The 16618-nt window shown below is 43.8% G+C and overlaps 1 protein-coding gene across 2 annotated transcripts in view; it reads left to right on the top strand.

Moving 5' to 3' along the window:
- Positions 1-16618, top strand: part of GABRB3 (gamma-aminobutyric acid type A receptor subunit beta3) — a 311261-nt gene that overhangs the window by 236213 nt on the left and 58430 nt on the right. For both annotated transcript variants that reach the window (XM_082244512.1, XM_082244511.1), the window contains exon 5: positions 14814-14896. In XM_082244512.1, the coding sequence (XP_082100638.1) occupies positions 14814-14896 (83 nt within the window). The remainder of the gene's footprint in view (positions 1-14813; positions 14897-16618) is intronic.

The following is a 16618-nucleotide window of genomic DNA, read 5'->3' as shown; positions in this document are numbered from 1 at the left end:
ACCCTCAAACCTTCAGAAGTATGAGATGAACCCCAACAACTTGGAAAGGTGGATCTCTCTCACACGTACCAACACAGACTATCCCCCAATTTAACTGATCCCCAAAGGTTTTTGATTAAATAGCGGAATAGAAAATATGATCCCAAAAAAGTGTATGTATATCACACGTACACAACCACACTAGGCCCCAATTACTATTGTTTGTACCCCTAAAAGGCTAGGAGTAGGGGGAGTATGGAACAGGCAGCACCCTCAAACCTTCAGAAGTATGAGATGAACCCCAACAACTTGGAAAGGTGGATCTCTCTCACACGTACCAACACAGACTATCCCCCAATTTAACTGATCCCCAAAGGTTTTTGATTAAATAGCGGAATAGAAAATATGATCCCAAAAAAGTGTATGTATATCACACGTACACAACCACACTAGGCCCCAATTACTATTGTTTGTACCCCTAAAAGGCTAGGAGTAGGGGGAGTATGGAACAGGCAGCACCCTCAAACCTTCAGAAGTATGAGATGAACCCCAACAACTTGGAAAGGTGGATCTCTCTCACACGTACCAACACAGACTATCCCCCAATTTAACTGATCCCCAAAGGTTTTTGATTAAATAGCGGAATAGAAAATATGATCCCAAAAAAGTGTATGTATATCACACGTACACAACCACACTAGGCCCCAATTACTATTGTTTGTACCCCTAAAAGGCTAGGAGTAGGGGGAGTATGGAACAGGCAGCACCCTCAAACCTTCAGAAGTATGAGATGAACCCCAACAACTTGGAAAGGTGGATCTCTCTCACACGTACCAACACAGACTATCCCCCAATTTAACTGATCCCCAAAGGTTTTTGATTAAATAGCGGAATAGAAAATATGATCCCAAAAAAGTGTATGTATATCACACGTACACAACCACACTAGGCCCCAATTACTATTGTTTGTACCCCTAAAAGGCTAGGAGTAGGGGGAGTATGGAACAGGCAGCACCCTCAAACCTTCAGAAGTATGAGATGAACCCCAACAACTTGGAAAGGTGGATCTCTCTCACACGTACCAACACAGACTATCCCCCAATTTAACTGATCCCCAAAGGTTTTTGATTAAATAGCGGAATAGAAAATATGATCCCAAAAAAGTGTATGTATATCACACGTACACAACCACACTAGGCCCCAATTACTATTGTTTGTACCCCTAAAAGGCTAGGAGTAGGGGGGAGTATGGAACAGGCAGCACCCTCAAACCTTCAGAAGTATGAGATGAACCCCAACAACTTGGAAAGGTGGATCTCTCTCACACGTACCAACACAGACTATCCCCCAATTTAACTGATCCCCAAAGGTTTTTGATTAAATAGCGGAATAGAAAATATGATCCCAAAAAAGTGTATGTATATCACACGTACACAACCACACTAGGCCCCAATTACTATTGTTTGTACCCCTAAAAGGCTAGGAGTAGGGGGAGTATGGAACAGGCAGCACCCTCAAACCTTCAGAAGTATGAGATGAACCCCAACAACTTGGAAAGGTGGATCTCTCTCACACGTACCAACACAGACTATCCCCCAATTTAACTGATCCCCAAAGGTTTTTGATTAAATAGCGGAATAGAAAATATGATCCCAAAAAAGTGTATGTATATCACACGTACACAACCACACTAGGCCCCAATTACTATTGTTTGTACCCCTAAAAGGCTAGGAGTAGGGGGAGTATGGAACAGGCAGCACCCTCAAACCTTCAGAAGTATGAGATGAACCCCAACAACTTGGAAAGGTGGATCTCTCTCACACGTACCAACACAGACTATCCCCCAATTTAACTGATCCCCAAAGGTTTTTGATTAAATAGCGGAATAGAAAATATGATCCCAAAAAAGTGTATGTATATCACACGTACACAACCACACTAGGCCCCAATTACTATTGTTTGTACCCCTAAAAGGCTAGATGAGGAGTAGGGGGAGTATGGAACAGGCAGCACCCTCAAACCTTCAGAAGTATGAGATTGTGTTCACTGTACCCCACAAAGATTGAGTTCACTGCACCCCACAATGATTGTGTTCACTGCACCCCACAAAGATTGTGTTCACTGCACCTCACAAAGATTGTGTTCACTGTACCCCCCAAAGATTGTGTTCACTGCACCCCACAAAGATTCTGTTCACTGTACCCCACAAAGATTGTGTTCACTGCACCCCAAAAAGATTGTGTTCACTGCACCCCAAAAAGGATGTTGTTCACTGCACCCCAAAAAGGATGTTGTTCACTCCACCCCAAAAAGATTGTGTTCACTGCACCCCACAAAGATTGTGTTCACTGCACCCCAAAAAGATTGTGTTCACTGCACCCCAAAAATGATTTTGTTCACTGCACCCCAAAAAGGATTTTGTTCACTGCACCCCAAAAAGGATGTTGTTCACTCCACCCCAAAAAGATTGTGTTCACTGCACCCCACAAAGGATTTTGTTCACTGCACCCCAAAAAGATTGTGTTCACTGCACCCCAAAAAGGATGTTGTTCACTGCACCCCAAAAAGGATTTTGTTCACTGCACCCCAAAAAGATTGTGTTCACTGCACCCCACAAAGGATTTTGTTCACTGCACCCCACAAAGATTGTGTTCACTGCACACCAAAAAGGATTGTGTTCACTGCACCCCAAAAAGATTTTGTTCACTGCACCCCAAAAAGATTGTGTTCACTGCAGCCCAAAAAGATTGTGTTCACTGCAGCCCAAAAAGATTGTGTTCACTGCAGCCCAAAAAGATTGTGTTCACTGCAGCCCAAAAAGATTGTGTTCACTGCAGCCCAAAAAGATTGTGTTCACTGCAGCTCACACACAGAAAAATGGATGTGGATCACTGACACCTGCCTATCTCCAATCCCACACCACACAGCAATATCGATTGTAGTTTGTAGAACACAGTTTCCCTAAAATTCAGCAGACTCTGTCCCTAACAGGATTGAGAAGAGATCGTAGATCAGGATTGAGTGCAGATTCACCCCACCCCCCACACAGCAATATCGATTGTAGTTTGTAGAAGACACTGACCCTATAATTCAGCAGACTCTATCCCTAAAATGCCTACAACTCGCCCTGCCTAAACACTCCGACCTGTCCCTCAATTCTATCCGGACACAAATGTTTTTTTCCTGCCTATCTTTCCCTAATCAGCAGCCAGCACGTTGATGTGTGCTCTGTCCCTGAATCTAAGCAGCATAATGACGCCGCTGCGGCTGCCTCGAACTTATAAAGACTTGGTCACATGCTTCAGACGGCCAATCACAGCTACTGAGACATTTGCAGGCATGGCTGGGATGGCTTAAGGCACACCAGTTAAACGATTGTTGATTGGCTGTTGAAAGCCCGCCATGAAAAGAGCGCCAAAGCATGCAAAACCCGGAAATAAAACGACCGAACACGGATTTTTACCCGAACATACAGTAAAGTGTCCGTGTCCGTGTTCGGGTACAAAAAATCCAATTATTCGGTACGAACACGAATAATACAGTCCGTGTTCGCTCAACACTACTTATGTGTTCAGACAGGGTCCGTGAATATATAAGTATATCGTCCAGATATACCACAACACAGACATCTAGTAAGTCTTTAAAAATATCGTTTATAAATCATTGGAAAACTGCAGGGGCATTGCATAGGCCGAATGGCATCACAAGATATTCGAACAATCCGTATCTAGTTCTGAATGCAGTCTTCCACTCGTGTCCATCACGGATTCGAATGAGATTGTATGCTCCTTTCAGGTCTAATTTTGAAAAATAGGTAGCTCCACGCACCTGCTCAATGAGCTCAGGGATAAGCGGTAGAGGATAGCGATCTTTTATTGTGATAGCATTCAATTTCCTGTAGTCGATGATAGGTCTGAGACTTGAATCTTTATTGCGAACAAAAAAGAGTCCTGCTGCTGTGGAAGAAGTGGAAGGTCTAATAAAACCTTTTTCCAAGTTCTCATCCAAATAGGTTTTGAGATGGGCAAGTTCATCCTGTGAAAGAGGATAAACATGACCGAACGGCAATTTGCTATTTGGGAGTAGATCAATGCTACAATCATAGTCTCGATGAGGAGGTAATGCTTGAGCATTTTTCTCAAGAAAAACCTCAGAAAGATCCTGATAACATAGTGGTGCAATCTCATCTGTCACCACAGACAGAATCTTCCCGGAAAACGGGAGGTTACACGTTTCCTCGCAATAACAAGAAGGGAAGGTCAAGGACCGTTTCTTCCAATCTATGGTTGGTTGGTGTGTGTGCAACCAGGGAAGTCCCAACACAATGGGAAAGTGGGGTGATGGTATTAAATCGAAGGTAGAAGTCTCCCTATGAGACTCGTTAATAGTGACTAGAAGTGCTTGTGTCTGATCGGTGATCGGACCAGAGGATAACGGAACACCGGTAATAAGACTTACTGAGACAGGTTTGAGTTTAGAAATAATAGGAATTTTATTTAAAGCAGCAAAACATATATCCATATAATTTCCACAAGATCCTGTGTCAATCATGGCCTTAGTAGTAATCCTGTTCTGGTCCCACTGTAATGTCAAAAAAACAGAAATGTAGGGGTTAGTGAATGAAGTTGTCAATCCTCCTAGGGAGACATGTGAACACTCACCCTTCTTTTTGTTGACTAGGGGACAGACGTTTATCTTGTGATCCGGGGATGCACAGTACAAGCAGAGATTTTCATTTCGTCTTTTGGCTTTTTCCATAGTTGATAGCGGTGGGCGTATGGTTCCTACCTCCATAGGAACGGCCAGACTCCGAGAGGAAACGGATAATGGCATTCCCATCTTTTCAGCCTTTCTTTCTCGTAGTCTTCTATCTATGGTAATACTGAGTTGTATTAATGCATCCAGGGTTTTTGGCAGATCCGCTCGGGCGAGCTCGTCCTTAACGGCTTCTGATAGGCCAAGCCTAAATTGGGTTTTCAGAGATGCATCATTCCATTCTGAATCAAGGGTCCATCTCTTGAACTCTGCGACAAAGTCTTCTACAGGCCTCCTTCCTTGTTTCAAGGATCTTAACTGAAGATCAGCAGTACTCTGCCTATTGGGGTCATCATATAGGCTAGTGAGCTCTGCCAGGAACAAGGCATAGGAGTTGAGAAGCTGGTCGTTTTTCTCAAAAAGAGAATCTGCCCAGGCTCGAGGATCGTTTGATAGGTAAGAAATAATAGTACAAACCTTAATGTGATCAGTAAGGTAGGTACGAGGTTTTAGCAAAAAAAGTAACTCACATGCGTTTTTTAAATTTGCGAAATTTGTTGCGATCGCCTGTAAATACCAAAGGGGGATTTATCTTGGGTTCAGGGGACTGAGCAGAGGTAAGTTGTGTCAGTCTAATTACCTGCTGCGACAGAGCCTGATTGTCTTCTTTTAATTCAGCAAGTGCGTGTATTAACGCAGATACTTGCTGTTTTAATTGTGTCACCTGAGTGGTTATTTCTGCTGAATCCATTTTTTGGTTCGTTCAATCTGTAACACTCCTGCGTTTCTTATATGGTGTGGATTTTCAGCTGCAGAAATAGTTCCACGTCAGTAGTCATGTAAGAGATATGCTGAGATATCATTCCCAACCTCAATGACTCATCATGTGTGGAAGGTCTTATTTCAGCCAGTAAATACACACAATTAGCAAGCTGGTTCCTAGAATGACTTTATGTATGTGGTAACACAATGATGAAGGTTGAGGGATAGGTTGAGTGGAGGTGGTAGGTGATAGACACTTGAAGGTGAGACAGTAGCAGATGGATGCAGGAAGGTTTAGCAATGTTGTATGGTAGCAGATGACAGAATAGCAGGTGGATATACAAAAGAGATCAACCCAGTGCAGAAAAGTAGCAGTAGTCTCAAGAGCTAGCAATCTAGTTATGCAGATGTGATAAACAGTCTTTACTATGCAGAGCTAGATAGTGTAAGCTTAGTATAAGTTTATAGAGAATTCCCCTGCGGGGTACTTAGCACTATTAGCGATACAGCCGAAGGGTGGTTCAGGAGAGGCGGATGATCCAGTAGCGGGATACAGGGATCAGCGCGGCGAGGTTCCGTCAGCGAGGTAAGCTTGCAAGCATGGAAGCTTCAAGCAAGGTTAGCATCCAGGTAAGGGTGTTTGAACGAACACATGTGAGTGAGAACCGGCGCTTTAAATAGCCATCTAGTCCGGCGCTGGGTGATGACAGCTCCAGTCTTAAAGGTGTATGCGCACCTTTTCCAAAAGTAAATGGTGGGGCGCATACACTTGTGGAAAGTGTAATTTAGGGTACCAAAGGTACCGGAACATTACACCAAGGGAACAGGTAGTAGGGAAAAACCTAGAGCCTGACTGGTTTCGCTGGGTGTCCTGGCTGCTTCAGAGGCTGTCATGCACTGCCAGTTTCCCTTCCTGTTTATATGGGATTCCTTTTTTCAATATGGCCGAAAATGGCCATATCTCGCATGCCAGAGAAGGAGAAATAAGTGCAATTATGTATACATTATACAGAACTAGCTACTAAAGTGAGAGAAATACGTGGAAAGCATTGGTCTTTGTGTTAACCAATAATACAATGACAAATAGGTTTGTTTCTAATACCCCAAAGTTACATATAGGAAGGCAAATTCCCTAAAGGACATTTTGGTTCATAGTGATATACAATGGAAACCCCCAATCCGACATGGTAATGTTGGAATGAAGAGTAGTGGAATGTGTAATGCTCCTATATGGTGGAGGGTGATAGGTTGGTCTTGCCGATGGGAAGGATCCTCAGGGGCAATCAAAAGGTGACATATGACACCATGGGGGTTGTCTATGTCATCGTATGTACCTGTGGGTCCTTCTACGTTGGAAAGACTATTCATACGGTTCATAAACGTTTGCAGGACCATATTGAAACCTACCACCTTAAGGCCCCCATTGCCCACCATGTATGTTTACAACATAATAGGCATACAAGATGTTTGAGCATGTGTGTAATTAAAGCGATTCCAGCCAACAAGAGAGGAGGCGACTATGATCGCATGGTCCTGCATCAAGAGACAAGGTGGATTTGGGAGCTGGAGGCAACAAAGCCACCTGGCCTCGATGACAGTATAAGTTTCTCTCAGTATTTACCCTAAAATAATAACATATATATACTGTGTATATATATATATATATATATATATATATATATATATATATACAGTATATATATATATATATATATATATATATATATATTTTTTTTTTTTAACTTTCTTCTCCTCTCTCTATGTGCTTTAAGGAGGTGAGAAACATGGAATGTATATAACTCCGGCCATATTGTGGTCTCCCATTCATTGCAAGTAAACGCCTTCATCTTTGTTTGTTTTAGTTGCACTGACAGCAGAGGATATGTAAGAGGACCTTAATGAAAGCAGAGCACCAATTGGGGTTTGAAGACATCTAGTGGAATGTTAATAGAGTGGCAGTGCTGTTTCCAAGTGACCTCTGCTTAAGCATGTCTTAAACAAATGAAATAAAAATATTTTCCCCAAATTACCTCTGTATGAATACTTCCTGAATAGTATGGGTGGAAACTGAGGGAGTTGCCTTGCTATGTATTGTAATAGGCATTGCTTTTTGCGGCACACTGCGCTTGCACGGCATATTGATTGGCGCGGCGCTGTAAAGTCATGGCACACCGCGCATGCGTGGTAGTGCCGTTTTCGGCCATGTTGAAGAAAGAGGAATCCCATATAAACAGGAAGGGAAACTGGCAGTGCATGACAGCCTCTGAAGCAGCCGGGACATCTTGTGAAACCGGCCAGGCTCTAGGTTTTTCCCTACTACCTTATCCCTTGGATTCATTGCACCCTTGGCGCATCAAGCTCATACATCACCAGTGAAACTCACCTGGAGGAATGGTTGCCAGCAATTACTCTGAACTCTGACTCTGAATGATATGTACTTTTCTGTTCTCATAAGGGTTCTACTGAGTATGCTAAATTTTCATTAATGGCAAAAGACTGTATCATAGCATGCACTATGGAGCAATATGTCCTCTCCTAGTCCATGTACAATATGCTCTATTTACATACCTCTGGAGGATGTTACACTGGAACTGTTCACCTGATACACACGTGTGTGAGGGAGGCGAAGACTATATTTTTTTTATATTATATCATACATCATTTAAACCTTTGAAAAGGATATATATTTTCCTATGTGCCTCCTCTGCATTTGAATTTCACTGATCCTGGATTTAAAGGGACAGAGCCTTTTATCTCTATTTCCTCACTTGAACCTCAGAGGTACCCCAAAAATTATTGAACATTATTTTGTTTAGGGTTAATGAATCTCTGGATGCAACCTTAAAGAAGCCAACACACTAAAATGTCAATAATAAACCCCTGGGAGAACATGATCAGAGATGAAATTCTGAAAGCCATGGCACCCTAGTGATGAACTTTAAGACATCTCAATGGCCATTGGGTGTTTACCTGTCTGCCACATGTTTGAAATTCAGTGTAATATGCCATATATATCACTATTATTTTCATCATATATAGACACATATGCGTATATAGACAGGCTAAATAGGGAGCAGAGCAGTTAGGACATGTTTTTTTTTTTTTGTAAATTATTTATTTAGTCAAGAAAGGCATACCTTACAGTTAGGAAAACATGCATATAACAAAACAAAGTTTCAAGATATACAGTACAATCTTCTATAACAATCATTAGTCACGTAATGGGCTATGAACAGCTGGTAAGGCAAAAAAAAAGTAGAGGATAAAATAACAGTATAAAGACCAGTAGATCGTCCGATAACCATCTTTTGGACAAATGTGTCGCTGACGGTATAGAGATTATAAGCAATAAGGCGGACCTTGGGGGCGGCCCCCATCCCCACCGGCATCTGTCACAAAAAGAAGGGGGGGGGGGGTTTCTCTTATTTCAAGGAAACAAGTGGAAAGTAAAGCAAGAAAGAGGAAGCAGAAGCAAAGGTGGACAAGAAAAAATGGGGAGGGAGGAGGGGGAAGGGAGGAGGTAGAGATGCCCGACTGAGAAACCCAGATGAAGTTAGACAACGAGACTTCTGAATTCGTCAGAGAACGTGAACTCGTGCCAGTAGAACCAACGCTCAAGAAATTTGTCCCTCGTGCTCTGCAGCCACAAAATCCTCCATCTCATTGACCTTCGCAACTTTCCGCAGCCACATAGCTACCGTGAGGGGCTGGGTCTGCTTCCAGAGCAGGGGGAAACAGCTCCTGGTCATCGTAAGCAAGAATGGCAAAATAGATTTCTTGTAGGATGATCTCAGAAACCGATGGGGATGTAGTAGAAAGAGAGCTGGGTCTAGAGTGAGCTTATGATCTGTAAATTGTAGGGCAAGATCCAGCACCGTGGACCAATAAGTCTGCAGGTAGCGACAGGACCAGAAGATGTGGAGGAAGGATCCGGTCTCCTCCCCGCATCGCCAACATAGGTCAGAGCAGAGGGGAAACATTTTATGGAGCCTGGTTGGGGTATAGTACCACCTAGTCAGGAATTTATAGCCAGCTTCTTGGTATTTGGAACAAACCGAGGTCTAGTACAGGAAGAACAAGAGTCTCTCGACCTGTCGATCTGTAAAGGAAAAACTTAGATCGCGTTCCCAAAGCTCAATGTAGGGGGGTCGGGATGCAGGCTCGGGGGTTGTCAGTAGGCGATAGAGCTGTGAGACTGCATGATGTATCGGGGAGCACTCCACACAAAGAGTCTCGAAAGATGTGAGGCGCCTAGCGTATAAGGGCCGCTGGCGGCAGAGAGCTCAAGAAGTGGGCCAGTTGCACCTTCTGCCAGAAGGATAGGGAGTCAAAAGCTTGATCGGCGCAAATCTGACCCTGGCAGATGAAGTGCCTAATCTGGTATAGTCCCCTGGTCTTCAGAGCGCAGAATCCAGGGTCTCCCACTCCCAGCAGAAAGTCCAGGTTCTCCACCACCTGATGAAGGGGGGGGGGGGCGGCGAGGGTGCAAGATGCCAAGCCCTTCATGCCTTTCGGCATATAGCCAAGATAGCCCCGATCATAGGGTGCATAGCGACCGTTCTTGGTATAGAGGATTGGTTCCACAGAAGTGACTCCAGAGAGGAATTGCACATGGAGTGTTCGATTTGTACCCATTGCTTAATGGATCCGTGCTGTTACCAGTCTAGGAACCTGGCCAGATGACACGCTGTGTAATAAAGCGTTGTGTCAGGCATGGCCATACCACCTTGCAGCTTGGGCATTCTCAAGATCCTCAGTGCCAGACGAGGAGGGCCTCTGATTCACAGAAAGTCGTGGAAGACCCTATTGGGCCTTGTAAGGAAGGCTGGAGGGACAGATATAGGGATGGCCTGGAATACATAAAGCAAGCGGGGTATTTTGTTCATCTTTATGATGTTGCAACGGCCAAATCAAGAGAACAAGCCCCGGTGCCAAGTCTCCAAATCCTTCTTGATCTGGGCAAGGAGGGGAGGAAAGTTCCTGTCAAAGATGCGGTCTGGGTAATTTGGAAGGGAGATACCCAGATATTGGATATGAGAGGAGCTCCATTTAAAGTGGAAATCTGCCGGAGCAGGGAGGCCATATCGAGAGTGCCTCCGATTTCTGTTGTTTGATTTTGTGTGACGACAGGATTTCATAAGTACGGAATTCTTTCAAAAGATTAGGAAGCGAGATCACCGGTTTGGTCAGGAAAAATAAAAGGTCATCAGCGTATGCCGCCACTTTCAGAGACAGTGAAGGAAGGACATGTTTTTAAGTGTCTTGTCATTTATAGCTATGTGGATTTGATATTTTGATTTCCATTAAAGATGGTGACTTGTACATGTCTATGGGAGTAATCGCAAATCATTTACTATCTATTTTCCTGCGCTTTCATGGTCAATTAAGTTGATGGTGCATATAGACCAGTGGATATTCATTTTTTTTTTTTTTTTAATATGTTAGAGAAGGTGAAGCTTTTGTCCATGAGTTTGAATATATGTGTTATTTTTAAAGAACATGTAGACAAGAAAAAACAAGGGCGCCAGGTCAAAAGTGAAAATTTGTAAAACAGCATTTATTCATGAACACTTACATAAAAACAGGCCAACGTCAGCATGCAGACAATCAAAAGAATATCCCAAAGCTTGATGGCTGGAGGGTGACTTGGGAGCCGGTGACGTGGGTGGGAGCCGGTGACGTGGGAGCCGTTGGCCTGCTTTTATGTCAGTGTTGATGAATAAATGCTGTTTTACAATTTTCCACTTTTGACCTGGCTTCCTTGTTTTTTCTTGTCTACATGTCTGGAGGGATCCCTCACCTCATGTCGAAGCTGCCGGTCTTCGTACCCACATGTCCCTTGGATTCCGTTCATCTTTTTCACCAGAGGCCAGTACATTTCAACCCACCCTGGACACTTCATAATGGAGTTACAACTCCATGAACATGTTTTTGGATTTTAGATCCATTCATTGACTCAGTTTTTATTGCTTTTATCATGTGTGGTATTTTTTCCTGTTGCTGCAGTGAGCGCTGACCCATCAATTTAGGTCGGCGTAGTTTTTTTGTTTGCATGTTTAAAGAACAGTTTAGAAGTTCCCTTCTTTTTATTTGTGGGAAGTTAGTTCTATACCTTGTAGGACCTTTGTTGGACCTTATAGGACTCCAGAGTGCATGTGTTTTTTTGTGCAATCCAAATTATGACATTTGATATTAAGGGGATTTCTAAGATAAATAGGAGCCTTCTGTTTGCCTTGGTTCATTTAGAGAAGTCCAGAGCTTGGCAGACATACACTATCTTGTCAATAGTATTGGGACGCCTGCCTTTATGCGCACATGAAATTTAATAGCAACCCAGTCTTAGTCCACAGGGTTCAATATTGACTTGGCCCACCCTTAGCCTACACCTTGTGGACAGCCTAGACCATCCTGAACCTTGTGGATAGCCTTCACAGAAGAGTTGAAGCTGTTATAACTGCATAGGGTGGGCCAACTCAATATTGAACCCTATGGACTGAGACTGGGATGTGGTTAAAGTTCATGTGCGTGTAAAGGCAGGCGTCCCAATACTTTTCACAATATAGTGTACATCACATCATACACATTTATTGGTTTGTATTTTATAGGCAAGCCCTGGTGGTAAGTTTCATCAGCAGGTGAAATCTTGAAAGTATAGTGTCAAGGTTAGGTAGGGCTTGTGTAAAGAGGGGATTACTCTCTGTTCATTCACGTAGGGGCTACAGATAAAGAAGGCATCCACAATTATCCCTGATGTGTGTGATAGCACTGGACAGGTAGAAGTGAAAATTGGTTCCATGGGTTTTTCATTAAGTGATTTTTCGTCCAAAGAATCAGATCAGTGATTAAAAAATAGCCCCCTCTGCCCCTTGGTTGCTTCCTCTATGTTAGTGGCATTGGTGGGCACTGTAGTGGCACTGGTGGGCACTGTAGTGGTACAGGTGGAACTGATGGGCACTGTAGTGGCACTGATGGCACAGGTGACCACTGTACTGGCACTGTAGTGACACTGATGGCACATATGAGCACTGTAGTGGCACTGATGTAGCACTGATGGGCACTGTAGTGGCACTGATGGGGCACTGTATCAGCACAGATGGCACTGATGTGGCACTGTAGTGGCACTGGTGGCACTAATTTGGCACTGATGGCACAGATGTGTCACTGTATCAGCACATATGGCATTGATGGGCACTCTAGTGGCACTGGTGGGCACTGTAGTGGCACTGATAGCACTGTAGAACACTGTAGTGGCAATGTAGGCACTGTAGGGCACAGATGAGAACTGTAGTTGCACTAATGTGGCACTGTAGTGGAACAGGTGGCACCAATGAGCTCTGTAGTGGCGCTGATGTAGCACTAATGTAGCACTAATGGCACAGATCAGCACTGTAGTGGCACTGATGTGGCACATGTGGGCACTGTAGTGGTACAGGTGGCACCGATGGGCACTGTAGTGGTACTGATGGCACAGGTGAGCACTGTAGTGGCACTGATGGCACAGGTGAGCACTGTAGTGGCACTGTAGGGACACTGATGGCACAGGTGAGCACTCTAGTGGCACTGATGTAGAACTTATGGGCACTGTAGTGGCACAGGTGGCACTGATGTGGCACTGTATCATCACATGTGTCACTAATGTGGCACGGATTTGGCACTGATGGCACTGATGTGGCCAGGGGCTGACTGGCAACTTTCGGCCCAGGGGGCAAGTACAATCCAGAGGCCCATGGTGCAGTGACTTGGCCCCACTCCCACTCTCCCTCTTCCGGTCCTCCTCCTGACCCCCATTCCAGGCTGAAGCTCCGCTCCAGGTACTCTCTACCCAGTAGGTCAGTAGGTCAGCCACCATTAATCCCATAAGGAAGAAATCAGATGTCCCAAGTGGACATCTCCACTATCTCCAGGGGCTGACTGGCAACTTTCAGCCCAGGGGTTAAGTACAATCCAGAGGCCCATGGTGCAGTGACTCAGCCCCCCTCCCACTCTCCCTCTTCCCGACCTCCTCCTGACCCCCATTCCAGGCTGAAGCTTTGCTCTAGGTACTCTTTACTCACCAGCTGAATCCGGGGTTCCCGACCTGGTCAGCAGAGGGCAGTTGGGGGGAGCTGGGATAGCTCAGTCGGGGTTGCCTGGGGGAGGAGAGTCTCCAGTTGGGCATGGAACCAGCCTCTGCTGAGACACAGTTTACATCATCCATGCTGGGGGGAGGGCTGCTCTCTGTCCTTGTCTTCATCCCGCACTCAGTGGTTAGCAGTGGGGAATTTTAACTTCTCCTCTCCAGGAATCCTTTAGGCATGTCAACAGCATAAGCAGTGCAGCCTTTTTACAGAGCATCAAAGTGGCCCGGGGGGCAATTGCCCCCCGCCCCCCCTGGCCCAGTCCTCCCCTGGATGTGGCACAGATGAGCACTTTAGTGGCACTGGTGTGGCACTGTAGGGCACTTCTGGGCACTGTAGGAAATTATAGGACTTACAGTTTGGAGCCTAATCTCTCTCATCTCCACAGATGCTGTATCGGTGTGAGTAGAGAGCTTGAACCCTGAATGACCCCTGTTTGTTTACATTGTGATTGCTCCATCATTGGCCCTTTACCACAATCTGTGATGTGCCAGCGAGCACGGCCACTTCTGTGGGAGGACGTCATTTTACGCCCTCCCAGAATAAGCCGACCATGCTGTAGCCTTCATCCGGCTATGGCCCGGTTGGAAAGTGGTTAACCAATAAATGTTTCTAAAAGTTCTTTAAGTGAGATGACTTTTGTGCCAGGCGCTCCTCTGTACACATCCAAGACAGTTAAACTTGAAATTCCCTATTAGGCTAGGTTCACACCTAAGCGGTTCTGCGAACAAGGATTGCGCAGGCACGCAGCCTTTTCAAATGCCTCTGTTTCAGGTAGGAAAAAGGTTCCTGCACCTTTTTTAGAATGCAGCCGGAGAGATATCATATGGTGCTTTTGCACCATATGCTTTCCTACAACTGAAAACATGCTGCATTAAGAATGAATGATAGTCCTGCACTTCTGCAAAGGAGCATAACAGTTTGGCTGCGTGTGGTTGTGGCTGTGGAAACAAGTATGATTTACATGCTGCCCTGCACCCGCAACTATCGCAACTAGTGTGAGCCTAGCTTAATAATTATTTGCAGCGATAATATAAAATCCTAAAATTTTACCAATACGTTTTTAACCTAATCATAATAATTTCTTAATATTAATATCAGTGATGACGTCAATATTACTCTTATATTTTACCAACATATTTTTGCTTTCATGCCATTATTCATGTGTATTCATTTATAATTGTATTTTTATTTTTTTAGAATAACAACAACAGCAGCATGTATGATGGACCTGAGAAGATATCCACTGGATGAGCAGAACTGTACACTGGAAATAGAAAGCTGTATGTATCATTGCTTTAGATGTAGTTTCTTAAGGAAGCAAGTTTCTATATAGACTTTCCAAAGATATATGTATTTGTTGCAACCATTTTATGATAGAACACAGTACCAGGGGATAACAGTGAGAACTGCATTCCTTTTGTATCTTTCATTGTGTGACAGTGCTGTTGCAAATGATGAATATATATATATATATATATATATATATATATATATATATATATATATATATATATATATATTTATATATATATATATAGATATATATATACACCGATCTACCATAACTATATTACCTAATATTGAGTAGTTTCCCCTTTTGCCACAAAAACAGCCCTGACCCATTAAGGCACTGATGCCACTAGACCTCTGAGGGTATGCTGTGGTATCTGGCACTAAGCTGTTAGTAGCAGATGCTTTAAGTCCTCTAAGTTGTGAGGTGGGGCCTCCGTGGATCAGACTTGTTTTTCCAGCACATCCCACAAATGCTTTATTGGATTAGGATCTGGAGAATTTGCAGGCCAGGTCAACACTTCAAATTAGCTCGCTCATCCCCCCCACCCCACTTTTCTGGCCTCCCAGGCTGCATGCTCGCATAAGAGTCCATTATTTTTTTAAGTTTGGCATGGGGTGCCCCTTAAAATCCATACCAGACTCAAAGGGTACACATTTGTGTATTGATGACAACGTTTTTTATTTCATTCAGCTGTCAGCGGGGAAGCCCGTTGACAGTTAATGACTCATCCGTTCTTAAGGACACAGAGGCCGGCTCCCTGACCCACTCCTTAACCCACTTGCCTACTAGGCCTATTTTTGACATTTGGTGTTTATAAGCTAAAATCAGTTGTTTTTGCTAGAAAACTACTTAGAACCCCCAAACATTATATATTTTTTTTTAGCAGAGACCCTAAAGAATAAAATGGAGATTATTGTAATATTTTTTATCACACCGTATTTGCGCAGTGGTCTTCCAAACGCAATTGTTTTGGGAAAAATTCAATTTTTTTAATTAAAAAATAAGAATCCAGTAAAGTTAGCCCAATTTTTTTCCATAATGTGAAAGATAATGTTACGCCGAGTAAATAGATACCCAACATGTCATGCTTCAAAATTGCGCACGCTCACGGAATGGCGACGAACTTTGGTACTTAAAAATCCCCATAGGCGACACTTTAAAAATTTCTACAGGTTGCCATATTAGAGTTACAGAGGAGGTCTAGGGCTCAAATTATTGCACTTGCTCTAACGATCGCGGCAATACCTCACATGTGTGGTTTGAACACCGTTTACATATGTGGGCAGGGTTTCCGTGTGCGTTCGCTTCTGCGCGCGAGCTAACGGGGACAGGGCGCTTTAATTTTTTTTTTTTTTACTATTTATTTTATTTATTATTTTTTATTTTTCCCCCTTTTTAAAAAAAAAAAAAAATTGATCATTTTTATTTTTAATACAAGGAATGTAAACATTCCTTGTAATAGAAATAGGCACGACAGGACCTCTTTTTTGTGACATCTGGGGTCAAAAAGTCCTCAGATCTCACAAGTACACTAATAAAGATGGAAAGGAAAAAAAAAATGACAAAAAATAAAAAAAAAGGGACCTTTAAGCCAGTTGCTCGGCAACGACGTTTGCCGTCGCTCCGGTCCTCCAAGACAATAGAGTCGAGTGAGGGCAAGCTTGCCCTCACTCGACATCCTGTCTGTGAGGATCCGGGACCCGATCGT

The sequence above is a fragment of the Pelophylax lessonae genome (assembly GCF_965119305.1).
Source record: "Pelophylax lessonae genome assembly, chromosome: 2".
Lineage (NCBI taxonomy): Eukaryota > Metazoa > Chordata > Amphibia > Anura > Ranidae > Pelophylax > Pelophylax lessonae.
This window is presented reverse-complemented; position numbering and strand designations above follow the sequence as displayed.